Raw genomic sequence first — 19,554 nt, forward strand, 5'->3', positions numbered from 1 at the left:
TAATCTCATTAATCTCATTTGGTCTCACATAAGCCCTTGTAGGGCTAAGAGCATTCAAGCTCAGAGAATAGAAGTGACTTGTTCAAGGACATGGTTTCATGCTGAGCCCCACAGGACAGGTGTCCTAACACCCCCCTCCCCCCGGGCATCCCCACCCTATGCACCTTGGACTAGGGTGCTCAAATTCAGTCTGGCTGCCCTTCTCGACTCACCGGAGCACCCCATCCTGCACACTGTGGCCAGGAGGCAGCTGACCCCCTTCCTTGATCCAGCGGAGCTGGGTGCCCCGGTCACTGGGCACGGCACAGTGGAACTCAACGCTGGCCCCTATGCTCTTGGTCTCCAGCTGAGGTGTGACCTGAACGGTGGGCGTGGATCCTGCTGGGATGGCAGTCGCCAGGACAGAGCCAGAGGGGCCTGTGGGGACATGGGGGAGGTTCTCTGTGTGTGTGCGCGTGTGTGCACGCATGCATGAGAGTGATATCCGTGATGCCCCCCCTCCCAGGACCCAGAAATTCCCCATCCTAATATCCAAGGGATGTTCTTTTCGTAGGACCCCCCTTCTGCACCTCCTGAGCCAGGGCTGCTCACCTTGAACAAACATCTGGGCGAAGGCCTCTGCCGAGCCCACCTTGTTGGTGACCTGGCAACGGTAGCGGCCCGAGTCCTCAGGGGCCACGGACTCAAAGCGCAGCAGCTCGTTCCTGGCGGTTGCCCTTGCAGGGAGGCTGCCACCCACGCGGCTCCACTGGAAGGTGAGCGGGGGTGTCCCATGAGCCAGGCACTGGAGCTGCACTGTCTCCCCTGCCCGCACCGAAGTGTGCTCCGGGACTGTGGTGGCATACGGTGGGCCTGGGGTGGGGGGGACACAGAGGTCAGGGCAGGGAAGATCAGTGGTCAGGTGGGAGCTGGTGCCTGACCCAGGCGACTTGCCAAAGGACCCTAGATGCCCAGTAGTGAAGCAGAGGACGGGATGAGGGGAGCCAGGGTCCCGGGAGGAGAGGTGGGTCTCAGACTAGGGCAGGCTCTGGGGGCCTGAGGTGTACGGGGCCCTCTGGATGGCATTCCTTGGGTTCTGTCCAGGGTGTAGCCTGCCTGGGCCTCAGACCTGCATGCAGGGCAGAGAGGGGAGCCCAAGGAGGGCGGATGAGCGCCTTACTCTCTACGTGCAGGGCGATGGTGGCCTCAGCGTGCCCGGCAGGGCTAGTGGCGTTGCAGATGTACTGGCCTGAGTCCTGCTGGGCTACTCGGGGGATGATCAGCGTGTCACCTTGCAGCTGGTGCTGCCAGGGCAGCGGGGAGCGCAGCTTGGACCAGTGGATGGTGGGCATGGGGCTGCCTGCAGAGTGGAATAAAAGACCACAGAGGTCAGTGGGCTGCCCTAGAGACTAGCTGGGCATAAGGCTAGTGTAGAAGTGATCGGGTGACCTTGTCCCTTCACGGGGGTCACTGAGTGGGCACCTCAGCCATCACTGGGTGGTGCCAGCATCAGAGTCCCCTCCCGGGGTATGATACCATCTTCAGATCTCTTGTGTCTACAATTCAGGCCCCAGGGCAGCACTGCTCTGCCTGCCTTGTGTGCCAGCCCCCGTCCACACCTGTGGCTGAGCAGCGCAGGGTGGCTGTGTGTCCAGCCTCTACGGTCAGCTCGGCTTCTTCAACTTGGACCTGGGGCGCCCCTGGGGCCACAGTGCCTGTGTCCACAATCACCTCCACCCGCTTCTGTGCTGTGCCCAGTGCATTCTGAGCTAGGCATACGTAGGTGCCTGCATCTGATGGTTTAGCTGATGAGATCTGGAAGAAAACAAGGATGCTGGGTAAGTGGGCACAGACAAGCACCTCGGCATCAGCCCCCAGCTCTGGCTTGCTTTCACCTCTTCCCTCTACCCTTCCCTTTGCTTTTGGTTCTCCTATTGGGCTGCTTGAGGACTTACAAACTCAAGACATCCAGCCCATTAGTCTATCCCATCCACTTGTCCATCAACCCACCCACCCCTCCCCCATTGACCCACACATCCACCCACCCACCCATCTACTCACCATACATCCACCCACCCTACCTGTCTACCCACCCATCCACCCATTCATTCAGCCACCCTTCCACCCACCCACCCTCTACTCACCTACCCATCCACCCATCTACCTACCTATCCACCCAACCACCCACTCCCCCATCTACCCACCCACCTACCCACCCATCCATCTATCCTTCCAGCCATTCTTTCTTCCTTCCCTGTCTTTACCTTTTTTTCTTCTTGCCCATCTTCCAATCTACCCACCAAACACTTATCCCATGCCCCTCTTTCTCTATCCATCCATTCATCACCCAACTGCCCATTCACGACTCTTTCCTCTAAGCATGTGCTCCAGGATGGGCCCTGGCTGGACCCTCAGACCCAGAGATGAAAAGGCCCTGGCCTGTGGCCAGGGGAAGGCTTGCCTCACCTGCAACACCGTGTGGCTGTCCACGACCCCATACATCCGTTGCTCCACATTGTTGGGGGCGCCGATCCGAGTCCAGCGAGCTGAAGAGTGGGGCTCCCCAGCACTGACACACTCCAGGGTGACAGACTTGCCCACTTTCACCCGCACGGGGCCCTCAGGGAGCACAGACACAGTGGGGGGCCCTGTGCAGAGGAATGGCATCATGGATGCGCCTGCGGGGCTCTGCCCACCACACGCACCTCACGGCCCCTGTCGCAGTAACTGCCCAGTGGGCACTATTCTGCACGGATGTGGAAACCGAGGCCAAGAGGGAGGATGCCCGAGAGGGAGGCGTTGGCTGAGGCGGGATGGAGATCTGGAGCTTGTGAGCTCAGAATCAGGGCTGGAAACAGGAAGGCGGAGCCCTCAGGGCTGAGGCCGCTCACCGTGCACGCTGAGGTTCACGACACTCTGGGCCACACCGTAGGCGTTGGAGGCCACGCAGCGGTAAGTCCCGTGGTTGCTGGGCCGGGTGCCCACGATGGTGATGATGGAGCCGTTGGGGCTGATGTGAACATTGTCTGGAGAGTTGGCGCTGGTCAGTGAGGTGGTCCTTGCGCCTTGGTGTTGCCGTTGGCGTGGCTCTGCCCTACGTCCCCAACCCCTCCAGCCTGGCTGTGTCCAGCTCAGAGGGGCCCAGGCCTCAACCTTTGCCCACTCACTCCTGGGCATGATCACACCCTCATGCCCGCCTCCAGGATCCTCCCACCACCACCCAGCTCACCCTCCAGTTCTTGGTTCCGAGTCTTCCACTCGAGGCTGATGGGGGCTGCCCCGTCATGGATGAGGCACTTGAAGCTGGCATCTTGGCCCTGCTGCACGGTGCTGCTGGGTGGGTCGATAGAGATGACGGGGCTCCTGAGGCCTGGGGGATGAGGCAGGCGGGGGGCTGGGCTCAGCAGGGCTGGCTCGGCTTGGCCTCCCCACCTCAGCTCCACGGTCTCCCTCCTCCCCCTGCCCGTGGCATCTGCCACACTCACGGTAGGAGGACCCCGCACTGGGCAGGACAGTGACTGTAAAGGAAGCCTCCTGCTCAGGGCCCGAGCCGCCAACCACGCGGCACACGTACTCGCCCGAGTCAGCGGGAGAGACGTGGTGCAGCCTCAGCCGGGAGCCGTGGGTCTGTGGGAGTTAGGAGGGGGCAGCCGTCAGACCAAAGCACTGGGGCAGGGCAAGTCCCCAAGCCCACTGTGCCATGTTGGTTCTCCCTAAAGTCCCAGGAGCTCAGGGCTCCAGCAGGGAGGGATGAGGGAGTGTCATTTACTGGATCCTACATGTTCGACCGACCCACTTTGCAGAGGAGGTAGCTGCCCCAGGAACACTGTGGCAGCAGGGCTGGGATACCCAGGTCTCCCACTCTCATGCTGAGCAGCTCTGCTCCAAAAACTACACTATCCCCTGGGGTCCAGGAGGAGGCTGGGGTCCATGTGAGGTTTGGGGTGCAGAAAGCAAATATAAGTTGAGCCCTGCCTGCCCTGGAATGCTTCCCAGCAGGCCCCTGTACCTGGTGCCGGGCGGGGAGGCTGCCCCCACGCTTGTACCATGTGACCTGGGCGTGGGCCTGCCCGGGCACCACGCAGTTCAGGTCCAGGCTCTGTCCTTCGGCCACATGGGAAGAGGAGGCCTCGATGTAGATGGGCTGGGCCAGTCCTGGGGCTGGGGACACAGAGGGTGGGTAAGAAGGGTGAGGCTCTGGGGCATGGAGGCAGGGGCTGAATTTGGTGGTAGTGACAAGACGCCATGGGCTCATGCCGCCCAGACCCAGGGCTGGTCCCCAGTGGTGCGGGGGAGGGGCTGGAGGACCTCCAAGGAGCAGAGAGCCAGAGCCCCGCTGGAAGAGTTGGGAGGAGCAGGGCCAGGGAGAGGTCCCCAAGCTTCACCCCCTGCCCCTGTCACTTACCAGGAATGGGGCCTGGGCTGGATGGCTCAATTGTGACAAGGACAGAAGCCTCCAGGGTGCCTGAGCTGCTGGTCACTTGGCATGAGTACTCTCCAGAGTCAGCCGGGGACACCTGATTCAGCCTCAGCAGGGGTCCGTGGACCTGGCCAGGGTCAGGGCAAGGGTGGGGAGGGTGAGCTGGGGGCCTGGCAGCCACAGCCTTCAGATGCCCAAGCCCTCTGGTACATGCACCCCAGGACCGTCACGTATAGTTGTGAAGGCTGCATCCTGTGCAGGGTGACCCCCTGAGACTTCAGACACCGTGGAGTACATTTATGACATTTTGTGGTAGGAAGAAGTCTAGTGTCCTGAGTAACAGGTGCCTTTTTTTATTGCACCAAGGTGCTGAGAAGCCGGTGGCGGCTCTGCTGTGCCCAGCCTGTTCTCCACCTCCTGGATGTCAGTGACCTCCTGCTGCAATTCCCCCAAAGCCCAGGATGGTGGGGCCACCTTCCCTTCTGGCTAGTTTGAGGCAGGACTGTCGGGCAGGGGTGGGGTGGGGAGGGCCCGCATCCTGCTTTCTCCAAGCCCCTGTACCTGGTGCCGGGCAGGAAGGCTGCCCCCGCGCCTGTGCCATGTGACCTGGGCATGGGCCTGTCCAGGGACCACACAGTTCAGATCCAGGGTCTGCCCCTCAGCTACATGGGAGGAGGAGGTCTCGATGCGGATGGGCTGGGAGCCACCTGGGGCTGAGGCACAGGAAGAGATCAATGAGCTGTAACTCCCACCCCTTTGCCGTCAGTCCTACCCCCGGATGCCCAGATTTTCGGACCAGGGGCCAGGCCGCATATGGAGAGATGGCTTCGATCCCCCCACTGCCTATTCTTCTGAAGCCTGGGGCAGCTGGGCTGGCCTGGAGGAAATGGCAAGCCCCAGACCACGGCCCCACCACTATCTCCTCTTGTGCTCCTAGCACCTCCGGTGGCCAGGGCACAGGGCCAGGCACCTCCACACAGGTCACTCATTTTTCTCAAACTTGAGCGATGTGTGGCTAAGAACCCAGACTCTGGGGCCAGACTCCCTGGGTTCCAAACCCGACTCTGCCACTTATTAGTTGTATGACCTTCGGAGAACTACTTCACCTGCCCGAGTTTCAGTTCCCTATCTGTAAAATGGGGAGAACAACCATACTGACCTCCAACAGTTCTTGTGAGGACGAAATGGGTTAATGTGGGTAAACAGAACAGGGCCCAGCACCTCGCAAGTGCTAGATCACATTTGTTACTTAGCACTTCATGTACTATCATGTCTGCTACAGCCACGTATTAATCACATTATGTTACGTTTTCCTGCCAATTGAGTCGCTTAACAGAACCCTTAAATACTTGGCCCCATCGTAGGCAATGATTTCCCTGAAATCATGGTGGGTTTCATATGTGGCTGTTTTTCTCTGATATAACACCACTAATATGAAAGATTTTTACCAGGGCACTGCTCCAGAGCACCCTCCTGTACCCCCAAAAGCACGGTTCCAGCCTTTAGGGAGCTCATGGATTGTTGCAAGAGTTCTGCTAGCCCCACTCTACGGACGAGGAAGGTGAAGCATGGAGCCTCTTGTGCAACATCTCAGAGTGTGGACAGAGGAGCTGGGACTCAAGCCCACCTGTGCCAGACCCCCAAGTCTGTTCTCGGGCCTTGGACATCCCAGTTCACCTGGTTCCCGACTCTGCCTGCTGGTCACTGCCACCCTCCCTACCCCCCCTGCTGCCTTCCTGCTCCAGCCTCCCAGCCCCACCATAGAGACTCTCACCAGGAGCAGGAATAGCGCTGGAGCCAGAGGCCTCGATGTTGACCAGGACTGAGGCCTCCAGGGGGTCTGAGCTGCTCCCCACGCGGCACACGTACTCGCCCGAGTCAGCCGGAGACACCTGGTACAGCCGCAGCCGAGAGCCATGGGCCTGAGCAGGGGCAGGACAGGGGAACAGGAGCAGAGCAAGAGAGAGTCAGAGGGTCAAGGTCTACCCTCTGACCTAGGCAGGCATGTGGCCTCCCTCCTGACTAGCTCTTGGGGGAGGGGCCTCTAACCAGCGCCCCCACATTCAGCAGCCCTCCCATCATTTCCAGCCCCCTGACTCCCATACCTGGTGGTGAGTGGGGAGGCTGCCCCCGCGCTTGTGCCACGTGACCTGGGCGTGCGCCTGCCCGGGCACCACGCAGTTCAGGTCCACGGTCTGCCCTTCGGCCACATGGGAGGAGGAGGACTCAATTCTGATGGGCACAGCACCGCCGGGGACTGTGGGCACAGAAGCAGATTTGGGTACAACCGGGTTGGTAAGAGCCTCAGCCACAGAAACCCCTGGGGCCCAAGGTAATAACAATGGTTAACACCTCTTAAGTGCGTATAGCGTGCCAGGCACTGTCAGAAGCACTGGGTGTGAACTCATTTAATCCTCACAGAATTCATAAACTTTCTGTGATCATGGAAACACTCTATATCTGCACCATCCACTAGGGCGGCTACCAGCTGCGTGTGGCTCTGGAACACTTGAAACGTGACGACGTGAGTGTTAAACTTCAACTGTAATTGCCATGTGTGGGCAGTGGCCACCGTAGTGGACAGTGCGAGGTCGGGATGACCGGCATCTCTGTGCTGCTGACGAGGACACGAAGCTGAGGGAACCCAAGTCTCTTAGTGGTACAGGCAGGATTCGAGCCCAGGCATCTTTCTGCAGAGCCCTTGCCCCGGATTGCCACCGTCACGTGAGAGCTCTGACTGCTGACTCCCTAGGGAGCACTGTTACCGGAATCTCCTGGTCCCTTCCCGGGCCTTTGTCAGACTCACCGGAGGGGCTGCTGGCGCCGGGGGAGACGGAGACCATGATGGAGGTCTCCTGGGCATCGATGTTGTTGTTGGCACGGCACACGTACTCGCCCGAGTCAGCCACAGACATGTGGTGCAGCCGCAGGCGGGAGCCGTGGGCCTGGGGGCAGATGGGGAAGAAGGGGGACAGGGGTGAGGGGCCAGGAAGTCACCAGCCGGCCCAGGCCTCCTTCCAGGCCACCCTCTGCCCACCCAGGGCGGGAGGGAGGACTTCACTTCCGGTTCTCTGCCCATGGGGCTGTCCCTGCAGTGCCTGCCCCGGGGGCAGGGGCTCTGCCCTCACCGCACGGCTCCAGTCTGTACCTGGTGTTGGGTGGGAAGGCTGCCGCCACGCTTGTACCACGTGATGGTGGCCTGGGGCTGCCCAGTCACCACACAGTTCAGATCCAGAGTCTGCCCTTCGACCACCGTGGGGGACGAGGACTCGATCCTGATCGGGGGGGAGACGCTGGGCACTGGAGACAGAGAAGGACGGGCCCCACAGCCGGAGTCAGGCAGCAGTGATGGCGCCAGGGCCCTGTCCGCCTCCCCCTGCATCACCTGCCTGGACCCCCTGCCCTGTGCCCTCTCACCGTGGGAGGAGCCACTGCCCTCGATGGTAACAATGAGTGAGGTCTCCTGGGAGCCGCCACCGTTACTGACGTGACACACATATTCACCCAAGTCGGCCGGCGTCACCTGGGGGATCCGGAGTCGGGAGCCCACGATCTGAGGGAGAGCAAGTGTCGGTGGGTGGGGGCAGCACCTTCACATCTCAGGTGCCGCCGCCCTGGCCTCCAGGAGCCTCCTCTGCCTTGTCGGGGCTGGCCGCCAGCAAGATGTCCTTCAGAACCCCTCGGTGGCCTCCCCATGGCCCAGCTGGCACGGACAGGCCTGTCTGTAGCCTCTGTCCTGATCTCACCTGTTACCTGGGCCTAGAGCCTGCGGAGGCCATCCCTGGTGACTTGAGTGCCCTGCTCTGACTTCTATTACACTGCTGTCACAGGACATGTCTGCCCCATCCGCTAGCCTGTGAGCCCCCGGAGGGCGGGCACCTGTCTCATTCTACGTGGAATCCTACACATTCGGCCTGGAGCAGATTCTCAGGGACATTCAGTGAGTGAGTAAATCAGAATGTTCTGGTAAAATATAGGCTCCAACTGAGGTCAGTAGTGCCCATCAAGTAAGAACGCTCAATGTTTGCTGAATGGCTGAATGAGCACAGGGAAGGGGTTGAGAGCCGCTCCTGAATCCCGTTAGAACCGGTGTGCCCAGTTTTTGCACCCACACCCAGTGCCTCCATACCTGGTGCCGGCTGGGAAGGCTGCCTCCACGCTTATACCAGGTGATGGTGTGTGGGGCTTGGCTGGCCACCAGGCAGTTGAGGTCCAGGACATGTCCGTTGGCCAGGGAGGCCAAGGAGGACTCAATGCGGATGGGGTACACCACACCCTGGGCTGGGAGGCCGAGACAGGAGACAGGGTGTGTGAGCCGCTGAGGTTGGAGCCGCCCTCGAGGCCCCCCCACTGCTTGTCAGGACTGCCCCCCCCCCCAGATACTCACAGTGGGAGGGGCCATGGCGCTGCTGGATGCTGACCAGGACGGAGGCTTCTTGCGTCCCCGAGCTGCTCACCACGCGACACACGTACTCCCCAGAGTCGGAGGGGGTCACCTGGGGCAGGCGCAGCCTGGAGCCATGCACCTGGGTGGGGCAGGAGGGAGCCCGGCTCAGGGTCAGGCACCGGGGCTCTGGGCCAGGCTCCTGTTCCCTCCCCTGGCCCTGCTCCCAGCCCAGTCCAGCCAGCTGGCCTTGCGAGGCGCTGTTGCTGGAAAGACCAGCATTCATGGCCAGTCAATTCCCCTGCTCCAGTGTGGGACTGGGCCCAATGAAAAGGAGTGGGCGGCCAACAGTTGTTGACGTGCTGTGGGCAGGTGAGGTAGGCAGTGGGAGCCCACTTGACGGAGGAGGGCACTGAGGATCGGGGAAGTCGAGTGACTGGCATAGAGCCGCACAGCAGGCACAGGGCAGAACAGTGTCTGACTGAACTCAGGTACGCCTGAATTCAAAGCCTGGATGCCCTGCTCTGTAGTCACGAGGGTCCTTCAGGCTCCCCCCAGCTCTCTTGCTTCCTACCTGGTGCCGGGCAGGGAGGCTGCCCCCGCGTTTGTGCCACGTGACCTGGGCATGGGCCTGCCCAGCAACCAGGCAGTTCAGATCCAGAGTCTGCCCTTCCGCCACGTGGGAGGACGACGATTCGATCCGGACAGGGCGGGTGACCCCCAGCGCTGGGGACAGAGGGCAGAGGGTGAGTCCCTGGCTAAGAGGGGAGGGTGGGGGTTGTGTGTGTGTGAATGTAAGGGCTACTGGTCTCGTGGGGTCCTGCCAGTGTCTCCCACGGCTGGGCCCCTAACCCTGCCCTACCCCCAGGACTGCTTACCGGGTACAGAGTCTGCAGGCTCAATGGTCACCAGGACAGAGGCCTCCAGGGGCACCGAGCCACCCACCACGCGGCACACATACTCTCCCGAGTCAACAGGGGACACCTGGTGTAGTCTCAGCAGTGAGCCGTGGGTCTGGCCAGAATGGAGGTGAGCTCAGAGGGGGCCCTCACGAGGCCCCTACACCTGTAACCTACACCCCTGCCTCACTCTGACCCTTGGGGCCTGGCCATCCACTGTCTTGCTTAGGGAGAGACTTGTCCCAAGAGTAGGAGGTGGCCAGGAGGAGCCATGGAGAACTGGGCAAATGCTAATACCACTTTCTGTTGGTTCTAAGACACTTTTTAATGTCTCTGACATCAAGATGTGTCTTACGGGGAATAATTTTACAGTTACAAATGGCAGCTTTTCTTCCTTAGAGGTACAAAGAATAATAGCACACCTTGCAATCGATAGCATCCTCAACTCTTTAAAACACAGTAATATTAATAACTGCTAACAGTAGTACGGTAATAACAGTTTGGCAATTTCTACGTGCCAGAGCTCTGAGCACTTTGCACAGATGTTAACTCACTTCACCCTTAAAACAATTCTATAAGACAGATACCATCTTACAGATGTTGAAGCTATGGCACAGGAAGGTTAAGCAACTCGCTTAAGGTCACAAGCTAGTAAGTGGGGGAAATAGCATTCACACCTAGGTTGGCCAGTCCTAGAGTCTGGGTTCTAACCATGGTGCTAGACACCTGGACACCCTTGGACAATGGGGTCCAAGGCTCCCCCTGACTCCGAGGAGCTTCCAGTCCTTCCCATCCTTGACCTCCACCACCCAGGGCCTCCCTCCTGTCTCCTTCTTGGCCTGCCCATCTTCTAGGCCTGTACCTGGTGTCGGGCAGGGAGGCTGCCCCCGCGCTTGTGCCATGTGACCTGGGCGTGGGCCTGGCCGGGCACCACGCAGTTCAGGTCCAGGGTCTGTCCTTCGGCCACGTGGGAGGAGGAGGACTCGATGCGGATGGGCTGGGAGCCACCCGGAGCTGGGGGAAAAGACGGTCACCGGTCACTCCAGTTCTCTACAGCTGCTCCCGCCTGGCCCTGCCTTCCGTCCCAGCCCAACCTGGTGGCCCCACTCACGGTAGGCGAAGTTGGCCCCCTGGGTCCTGGTTACTGTGACTGTGATGGAGCCCTCCATCCCGTTGCTGGCCCGGCAAACATACTCGCCTGCGTCGGCTGGCGAGGCCTGGAAGATGTACAGGCGGGAGCCGCGGACCTGGGCAGACAGGGGCAGGGGTGTGAGATCGGGGCTTCCCGCAGCCCAGCAGACGCCCCTCCGCCCTGCTCCTCCGAGCTGGGAACTGCCAGCCGCTCAGCTCATGGGCCAGGACCCCCTCAACTCACTGCCCAGAGCTCGGCCTGGCCAGTCCCTCCCACCTTTCTGCCAGCACGCACCTGGTGCCGGGCGGGGAGGCTGCCCCCGCGCTTGTACCACGTGACCTGGGCGTGGGTCTGCCCTGCCACCACACAGCTCAGATCCAGGGTCTGCCCCTCGGCCACCGTGGGGGATGTGGACTCGATCCTGACAGGTGGGACAGGTCCTGGGGCTGTGGGGAAAGAAGCAGCGGTAGCAGGTGCCCCCAGAAGAGTGGGCAAGAACGGTCCACTTCTGAGCCAGACCGGTCTAGTCTTCTGAGCTCAGGCTTTCATATGTTTGGGGTTTGGTGGCCTGGGTTTGATGTCCTCAGCTGAGTCGCCCTGAGCAGAGGGCCAGGGCAGGGGCTGAGCCTTGCAGAAGGGAGCAAGGAAGTGGGGGAGAGGAGGGTAGCTGAGGCTGGGACAGAGGAAGAGGAGGCCGTTGCATGGTCAGAGAAAAGTGATTGGAAGATGGCAGGTTGCTTAGAGAAGTGGAGTCGCCAGCTCCAGTGTGGGCCTCTGTCCCACCCTCCCGATGGCAGCAGGCGTCACTAGGACCTCAGCCCCTTGGAAGGCCCTCCTGCTTGCCCTGTCCTGGGCAGTTACTCACCAGGGATGGAGCCCGCAGGGGAGCTGGTGGCCTTGATGTTGACCAGGACAGAGGCCTCCAGGGGCCTAGAGCCAAGGATCACGCGGCACACATACTCGCCCGAGTCGACCGGGGACACCCGGTGCAGCCGCAGCAGCGAGCCATGGGTCTGAGTGCAAACAGGGAGGGTTGGAAGGGGGCCGGAGGGGCCCTGTCCACCCCTGCAGCAGGCTGGTCCCAGGGGCTGCCGTACCTGGTGCCGGGCGGGGAGGCTGCCCCCGCGCCTGTGCCACATGACCTGGGCGTGTGCCTGCCCGGGCACTACACAGTTCAGGTCCAGGGTCTGCCCCTCGGCCACGTGGGAGGAGGAGGACTCGATGCGGATGGGCTGGGAGCCGCCTGGAGCTGGGGCTCCCTCCGGAGCTGGTAGAGAGGAACTAGTAAGAGGCCTGGGCTCCTGAGCCCCAGTCCTGCAACCCCGGGGCAGAGGCCGAGGCCCTAGCAGGGGAGGGCCGACGGGAAGCCTTTCTGAGCCTGGGACCCTGCTTTTCTACCTTGGCATGGCCAGTCAGGCCCCTCCTTCCCTCACCCACCTCTAACTTTGAATTCGAGGCCCATTTGTCCACCTATGACTTCCTGAGCTGTGATGAGCTACTACGGCCTGCAGGCAACCAAAGCAGGCCAGCGGATGCAGACAGTAACGTCACAACTCTCCTCTAGCCAGTGTCTGTCATCTGCTAACAACACATGGTAGTGGTATTGTTCCCATTTTACAGGTGAGGACACTGAGGCCCTAAAATGTGGAAGTTCAACTAGTTCAAAGCTGGATACAGGGTAGAGGCAGGATTGAAATCCAGGTCAGCCTGACTCCCAGCTCAGTGTAATCCCGACTCTGCTGCCCCCCTGACGCCGTCTGAAACAGCATCCTCATTGTCAGGCCCCAGGTAAGCCAGGTCAACCTCACCCTCACTCTCAGTACCCCTCAATTGACCAGAGCCTGTCTAGAGCACCCCCCCCTTCCCCGAGGTTCCAGAAGAGACCACAGGCACCTCCCCTGGGAACAGTGGGGAGGTCCTAGGACGCGGCCCCGGCCCAGCCCCACATGGCTCCTCACCTAGGGTGTAGCTAGAGCCCGAGTGGGTGCTGTGGAAGACAGAGACGATGATGGAGGCCTCCTTGGCGCCTGCCTCGTTCTCCACTCGGCATACGTATTCTCCAGAATCAGCTGGTGAGACCTGGGGAAGCCGTAACCGGGAGCCGTGCACCTGGGGCAGGGCGGGATAGAGGTGTGAGGGGACGAGGCCGGTCGTCGTCACGACTCCCTCTGAGCCTTGGTGAGTGGGTCATGGAGCTCTCCCTGGCTCTGCCCTGAGCTGCCCCATGACAGAAGAGGAGAGGGCCGGCAATAGGGCTGGCTGTCGCTGGTGGAGGGCGTCGGGGCTGTGTGAAGCATCTGCCCAGAAGGATCGGCCCCGGGTGCCCTCGTACCTGGCTGTGGGGGGGCAGGCTGCCTCCTCGCTTGTACCAGGTGATGGAGGTGTGGGCCAGCCCTGCCACCACACAGTTGAGGTCCAGGGTCTGGCCTTCAGTCACGGTGGGTGAGGAAGACTCGATTCTGACTGGCGGGGAGCTGGCGCCTGAGGCTGGGGCCAGAGCGGGGGCGCGGGGATTGAGTCAGCTTTGGGGGAGCCCTGGTTTGCCCTCCCCGCTCTTTCAGACCCCAGAGGCCCCGCACCTGGAAGCACAACCACTTGGATCCTGGCCTGTGCGGTGCCCACGGGGCTGGTGGCCACGCAGAGGTAGAAGCCGGCGTCGGCGGCCGTGATGGCCGGGATGAGCAGCGTGGCGATCTCTGCGCGCTCGGACCGGGCCTGCCGCCCAGGGGGAAGGGTCAGCTGCCCGAGGGGGCGAGGCAGCCCGGCCAGGCCCGGCCCGCAAGGGTGGGTAGGGGCGTCTAAGAGGCAGAGGCGAGCACGGAGCCGAGACCAGGGCCCCGCTGGACACGGAGGGCAGGGCCAGGTGGCGAAGCAAGAGGCCGGCAGCTGCTACCCACCAGTGCTACGCTTTTGGAAGTGAGGAAAACCAGGAGAGGAAGAGACGGGGCAGGAAATGGGGCGGGAAGGTGGCAGTGAAGGTGGCAGGTGCTGGGACTCTGCCCCGGAGAGATCTCCTCACCTGCGGGGGGAGGCTGCCCCCCTCCTTCCTCCAGGTGATGGTGGTGCTGGGCACACCTGCGGCCCTGCAGTACAGCCTCACGGTGCGGCCTTCGTGAACCTGAGTCCTCTCTGGGCTCACCTGGACCCTGGGCCCACTGCCCCCTGCACACAGAACGCCGTGACAACCCCTCTCCGCACTGCCAGGCGCCCCCGAGCTCCACCCTCGGCCCTGCGCCCTCACCATGCACGTGGAGCACGGCCCTGGCCACGTGCTGCCCGGCGCTGTTATGGGCACGACACAGGTACTGGGCCTGATCCGAGGGCTCAATGTTTGGCAGACGCAGGATGCCGCCGTGGATCTGGGCCTTCTGAGGGAGCTGGCCACCGGGGCCCCCTGATGGAGACAGGTGGGGTCAGCACCACTGGCACTGGCATCGCCAGAGCCTCGGCCCCCCACGTCCAGGAGCGGTGAGCCCCGAGGGCCGTCCTGCCACGGTGTCACCTGTCCACTGGAGGGTGGGTGCGGGGCTCCCTGTGGCGCTGCAGCGGAACTCGGCCAGCTGCCCGGGCTGCACGGTGAGCTGCGGCGGATGGATGGAGACCACGGGGGCCGATGGGGTGCCCGAGGCTGACAGGGGCAGAGAGGGCGGAGGTGGTCAGGGTGGGGAGGGTCCCCCTTGCTGCTCTCTCTGCCTCTGCTCTAGCCTCCTATGGTCTGTTCACAGAGTGGCCACAGAGAGCTTTTAAAATGTCCATGGGCTCTTCATACCTCCCTACTTCAGGCCTGTCCGTGGCTCTCTAAGTCTTTTAGGATAAAATCCGAACTCTCTGCTGTGATCCATTTCTGGCCACATCTTCAACTTCCTCACCTACCCCCCCTTCCATAGGTCAAGCTACGTTGGCCCTGCAGGTCCTCCAATGCATCAAAACGCCCCTGCCTCAGGGCCTTTGCACATGCTGCTTCCTCTGCCAAGAACACTGCCAGTTCTTCCAGTGGCTGAGCACCTCCTCTTCCTTCAGCTCTCTGCCCAGATGTCACCTCCTCAGAGAGGCCCTCCCTGACCACCCTGCTGTCTGTTCCTATCCCAGCCGTCATCACTATGTGGCATTACGTTGCTTCTTCATTTGCTCCCAGGCCTATTGTATCCGGATCAGAGCCCCCGCTTGTCCTCTCCCCCACTGCTTCACAGCCTAGCCAGGACTTAGCACAGCGCAGAGGCTCATACACTGTCAGCCGACTGAAGAAATGGTCACGGTCCTGGTGGGCCAGCTGCGGAAATGAACCGTGTACCTTGCACATGCAGCGTGGCTGTGCCCTGGTCCATGGCAAACATGTTGGAGCCAGTGCACACGTAGGTGCCCGCGTCACTCGGCTGCACGTTGCGAATGGTCAGGATGCCGTTGAAGTCCATGGCCCGGGTTGGCAGTTTCCCATTGTGCAGGCGGGTCCAAACCAGGGTGTAGGCCGGAGACTGTGGGTGAGGCAGGGAGGTGGACGGCGGGCGGGTCAGAGGTGAAGGCGGGAGACACCCACCGGAAGCCGAGCCTCCCTTCCTGATGCCCACGCCCTGCTCTGCCCACCTTGCTCTTGGCTGTGCAGATGAAGGTGACGTCGGCTCCAGGGCGCACGCTCTGGCTCCGCTGCTCCTCCACTGTCACTGTGATGGGCTTGCTCGGAGCTTCTGCGGGGACAGGAGGCGCCCGTGAGCTGGGTGGTTCTCTCCTGTGGTTCTCTCTCTCTCCATTGCCCTGTCCGGGTGGTGCTGCCCTCCCAGGCTCCCTTAGATTCCACTCTGTTCCCTGGTGTCTCCCTCCCCCGGCACCCTGGCTCAACCCCATGGTCCACCTTCTTCCTGCTGACCCTGAGCAGCCGCGGGCTGTGATCAGAGAGCACTGTGCCACGAGTCCACCTGGCTCCACTTCAGGATCACAGAGCACAAAATTGCTCTTAATACTTCGTGCTTCATTGCAACTGGGCTTCTCTGTCTGATTCGAGTTTCCATCCTCCCCAGCGATTTCGCACCTCCTCCCACCCTCTCCACCCACCCACACCCCCCTTTCACATCCACAGCCAAGACCTTCAATTCACACTCGCTGGGCAAATCGAAACTATGAGGCAGGACTTGGTCCATCTTCCCAAGCCTGCTCCCTGCACGATGGACCCTCCCTCCCATCACCTGAGCCCCATTTTGTCCTTCCATCCCCTCCCAAGGACTCCCCCCACCCTGGGGCTGGGCACCCTCTTGCTACGTCAGTCCCTCCTCTCTCTCTTTTTCTCCATGGATCATTCTAGAATTTTCTACCTTCAAAAACACTACTTTGACCTCATGCTCCCCCCGCTACTGCCCCATTTTTTGGCCTTCCTTCAGAGCCAAGACTGTTGAGAGTGCTGTCTATATTTGCTGTCTATACTTGGCCTTCCCCTCCATTCTTTGCCTCCGTCCAGTCTGGTTTCTACCCTTCCTCTCCACTGAAAATGGCTCTTGTCCAAGTGTGACCTCTGAGGGTTGCCCTCTGCCCACATCTGACTTCCCCAGGGTGTCTGGTGAGGCTGACCATGCCTCTCGGGAGCCCCCTCTCCTCACGACCCTCAACACATCACATCCCCTGCTCTCCTCTTATCTCACCGGCTGCATCTGCTTTGCCCCTTTTGCTGTCCTTTGTCTTCTACTTGACATGTCTGAGCAGGAGCTCCTGGGGTCTCCGTGGGCCCTGTCCTTGGGCCATACTCTCCCTGGGTAATTTCCTTCTGTTCCATGGCTTTAAACACCATCTCTGAGCCAACAGTTCTCGAATTCATTCCCTGCCAGGGCCTCTCTCCTGAATTCCAGACTCATCCCCAAATGCCTGCCTGCTGTACCTGCTTAGATGTTTTCTCAAACTTTAGTCCTAAGCCAACGCTGTGATGCCCTCTGTAGGGCCACGTCCCCTGGCCCTGTCTCTCCAGGGCCCGCCTGTCTGACTTCTGTCAGCTGCTGCATTTCTAAGCCTGAGGTCTTTCTCAGGCAGCTGGAGGCTACCGTGCCCACCCCTCAGGTGGTGCAGTGTTCAGGGGAACTGGTGCTCCTCAAATAGGCCTCATCACTTAGACCTGGGGTGGGGTGACTCCAGGTGGATATTTTACTCTAGAGTTTCCCAGAATTCCTTTGGCTGCATTCAGCAATAAACACCCACGGTGGGAATGTGCTCGGGAACATGCCTGTTACGGGATGCCCTCTTTTTCCTGCCTCCCCTCACCTCCCAAATAAACTACTGGCATGTGGATCCTCATGCCAGACTCAGCTTTGGGGGAGCCCAAGTGAAAATATTCTATCTCATTTGCCTACTGCTGGAGTCCAGACCCGCGGGGATCAGCCTAGCCTCTCTTTCTCCCTCGGTGACAACAACCAAGTCCTGCTGACGACAACCAAGTCCTGCTGAATCTGCCTCTAAAACTAGCCTCTGCCCCATCATCTCTCCATCTCTGTGGCCAGTACCCCTGTCTAAGCACCACCACCCCCTCCAGCAGAGGAACGTGCTTTCTGCCTGTGTCCACGGTCCAGCCCAGCACAGATGGGCGTGGGGAGGTGCAGGCACAGGGACTCACCAGTGACCAGCAGCTCGGCCCGGCTGGTATTGGCGTGATGGAGGTTACGACAGGTGCAGATGTAGACGCCGGCATCTGAGGGCTGGACACTGGGGAAGTGGAGCTCAGAGCCTGGTGGGAAGAGGATGGGAGCTTGTCAGTGCAGATGCATCCCTTCCCCCACGTGGCCCTGTGTGTAAGGATAGGATCCCAGTGAATAGGCCTGTGCCTCCCCTCCCACCAGGGTGAGCTCACAGGGCTGAGGGGCTTGGGGCCATGGGTACCTTGGTGTCGCTGCTGGGTGCTGCTGGGCACGGGACGCCCATCCTCACGAGACCAGTAAAAGTAGTGAGGTGGGCTCCCACTGACCTGGCACCGCAGGGAGTGGGAGCCACCTTGGGGTACTATGCTCCGAGCCGGATGCACCTGGACCACCAGCGGGGCTGCATCTGCTGGAGGAAGGGCAGGAGAGGCCGCTCAGGCAGGCGGCTCCCACCGCATGGCACTGTGGCAGGTCTGTCTTCCCAAAGACTGGTAGGCCCCTCCCTCAGTCCTGTCTCCTCTCTCTGGCCTTAGTAGTCCTCCAACTTCCTAGGCTCACTGCTTTGCCCATCACCCTCACCCAGGGCCACAATCCCACTTACCCTGTGGCAGGCATCGGCCCCCCCGCACGCTGGGGTTACCCACGTAACCTGGGGCACACCTGTAAGGTAGAACAAAGCCCAGCTCTGGCAGACCTCTGAGCCCAGGGGACTCCACGCCTCACGGTGGGCTTGGGGAGTCAGAAGCCCGTGGGGAAGGGAGGCTTGCAACCCCGGAGGGACTTTATAGATCAAAGGGACCCCAACACACGGTCTCACTGAGCTGAGGAAGGGGAGCAGAGGGCAATGTCAGCGGGTTGGGTAACAAGGCTAATAATAAGGTCTGTATTCTCCAGGGAAACATTCATTCCACAAGCATTTATTAAGCAACTATTATGCTAGGTTACAAAAATAGGACAGTGAACACCATGACACTCTTAGAGAACTCAGTTGTGGAGAAACCAACATGGAAACTGTAAATGAGAGTGAGGGACAGTAGTTGCTCAATAAAAAACATGCTGAATGAGTGCATGAGGCTGAGCTTAGAAGGCCAAACAGGAGTTAGCCGGGAAGGGGAAGTCTGAGGGTTGAAGAATGTTCCAGGTAGAGGGAACGTGGAAAGACCTGAACATTGGGAAGTCAAGAGGTTAAGCCCACCTATGGTAGGTCTGGGTGTCAAAAGTGGGATGAGCTTGGGCTTGGCCCAAGGATAATGGGGACTCCTGGAAGGGTGAGTTTTGGGCAGGGGAGGGATGTGATCCTGGCAGGGACCTTTCTGAGCAACAGCACCCAGGGCTCTTACCTAGGAGTCTAGCACATGCCTCCCCCCCACCCCCCCCACCGTCCGTTCTATTTGCAAACTTACTGCTCACAGTACTGGCCAGCGTAGCCAAGTTCGCAGGCTGTGCAGCGGTACCCACCAGCCCCCAGGCTCTCACAGGTGCGGGAGAACCTGGGATGGGGGAGGCAGAGGTCAGGCCACAGGACGCCCACTCTCCACCCTACCCCCTCCGCTTCTTTGGTGCCCTCTGCTCCCCAGTGGGTGTTCCTCCTTGGGCCCTGAGTGAGGGCACCCACATGTTCTCCGGGTTGGTCAGTGGGCAGGCACAGGGCTGGCAGTCCTCAGGTGTCCCAGCTGTGGCATCTCCATAGTAGCCAGGTGCACAGAGCTCACAGAACTCCCCAGCGGCGTTGTGCTGGCACTGCTACAAGGCACAAGGGTGTCGGCCGCTCACCATTTGGCAACATTTACCAAAAACTGTGCGATTCTATAATCCCTTGACCTGGAAATTCCAGGTTTGTAAGCCTATCTTAAAGAAGTAATTGTAGAGTGGCACAAAGATCTCACTACAGGATGTTCACCTCAGTGATGTTTATAAAAGCAAAATGCTGGAAACAAACATAAACAGGGAACTAGATAAATTAAAATGAACATCCACCCCCAGAGCTATCAAAAAGGATGATGTTGGGGCACCTGGGTGGCTCAGTGGTTGAGTGTCTTTGACTCAGGTCGTGATCCTGGGGTCCTGGGATCGAGTCCTGCATTGCACTCCCTGCAGGGAGCCTGCTTCTCCCTCTATCTATGTCTCTGCCT

The 19,554-nt window shown here is 60.5% G+C and overlaps 1 protein-coding gene across 3 annotated transcripts in view; it reads right to left on the reverse strand.

The window, feature by feature from the left end:
* Nucleotides 1–19,554, reverse strand: part of HSPG2 (heparan sulfate proteoglycan 2) — a 99,094-nt gene that overhangs the window by 12,125 nt on the left and 67,415 nt on the right. For 2 of the 3 annotated variants that reach the window (XM_055331124.1, XM_055331123.1), the window contains exons 38-75: nucleotides 19,038–19,165; nucleotides 18,826–18,912; nucleotides 18,024–18,082; nucleotides 17,664–17,831; nucleotides 17,401–17,511; nucleotides 15,396–15,496; nucleotides 15,106–15,286; nucleotides 14,317–14,442; nucleotides 14,056–14,208; nucleotides 13,834–13,976; nucleotides 13,394–13,529; nucleotides 13,147–13,301; nucleotides 12,773–12,923; nucleotides 11,912–12,081; nucleotides 11,680–11,827; nucleotides 11,109–11,260; nucleotides 10,794–10,929; nucleotides 10,545–10,696; nucleotides 9,662–9,797; nucleotides 9,358–9,509; nucleotides 8,787–8,925; nucleotides 8,529–8,680; nucleotides 7,817–7,952; nucleotides 7,548–7,699; nucleotides 7,206–7,344; nucleotides 6,505–6,656; nucleotides 6,174–6,321; nucleotides 4,961–5,112; nucleotides 4,385–4,526; nucleotides 3,989–4,140; nucleotides 3,465–3,606; nucleotides 3,209–3,349; nucleotides 2,871–3,005; nucleotides 2,446–2,627; nucleotides 1,599–1,794; nucleotides 1,160–1,339; nucleotides 592–852; nucleotides 213–417 (exon numbers count right to left, since the gene is read on the reverse strand). In XM_055331124.1, the coding sequence (XP_055187099.1) occupies nucleotides 213–417; nucleotides 592–852; nucleotides 1,160–1,339; nucleotides 1,599–1,794; nucleotides 2,446–2,627; nucleotides 2,871–3,005; nucleotides 3,209–3,349; nucleotides 3,465–3,606; nucleotides 3,989–4,140; nucleotides 4,385–4,526; nucleotides 4,961–5,112; nucleotides 6,174–6,321; nucleotides 6,505–6,656; nucleotides 7,206–7,344; nucleotides 7,548–7,699; nucleotides 7,817–7,952; nucleotides 8,529–8,680; nucleotides 8,787–8,925; nucleotides 9,358–9,509; nucleotides 9,662–9,797; nucleotides 10,545–10,696; nucleotides 10,794–10,929; nucleotides 11,109–11,260; nucleotides 11,680–11,827; nucleotides 11,912–12,081; nucleotides 12,773–12,923; nucleotides 13,147–13,301; nucleotides 13,394–13,529; nucleotides 13,834–13,976; nucleotides 14,056–14,208; nucleotides 14,317–14,442; nucleotides 15,106–15,286; nucleotides 15,396–15,496; nucleotides 17,401–17,511; nucleotides 17,664–17,831; nucleotides 18,024–18,082; nucleotides 18,826–18,912; nucleotides 19,038–19,165 (5,651 nt within the window). The remainder of the gene's footprint in view (nucleotides 1–212; nucleotides 418–591; nucleotides 853–1,159; nucleotides 1,340–1,598; nucleotides 1,795–2,445; nucleotides 2,628–2,870; nucleotides 3,006–3,208; nucleotides 3,350–3,464; nucleotides 3,607–3,988; nucleotides 4,141–4,384; nucleotides 4,527–4,960; nucleotides 5,113–6,173; nucleotides 6,322–6,504; nucleotides 6,657–7,205; nucleotides 7,345–7,547; nucleotides 7,700–7,816; nucleotides 7,953–8,528; nucleotides 8,681–8,786; nucleotides 8,926–9,357; nucleotides 9,510–9,661; nucleotides 9,798–10,544; nucleotides 10,697–10,793; nucleotides 10,930–11,108; nucleotides 11,261–11,679; nucleotides 11,828–11,911; nucleotides 12,082–12,772; nucleotides 12,924–13,146; nucleotides 13,302–13,393; nucleotides 13,530–13,833; nucleotides 13,977–14,055; nucleotides 14,209–14,316; nucleotides 14,443–15,105; nucleotides 15,287–15,395; nucleotides 15,497–17,400; nucleotides 17,512–17,663; nucleotides 17,832–18,023; nucleotides 18,083–18,825; nucleotides 18,913–19,037; nucleotides 19,166–19,554) is intronic. The other variant, XM_055331125.1, reaches the window with a different exon arrangement.

The sequence above is a fragment of the Nyctereutes procyonoides genome, unplaced genomic scaffold (assembly GCF_905146905.1).
Source record: "Nyctereutes procyonoides isolate TBG_1078 unplaced genomic scaffold, NYPRO_anot_genome, whole genome shotgun sequence".
NCBI classification, from domain to species: Eukaryota; Metazoa; Chordata; class Mammalia; order Carnivora; family Canidae; genus Nyctereutes; species Nyctereutes procyonoides.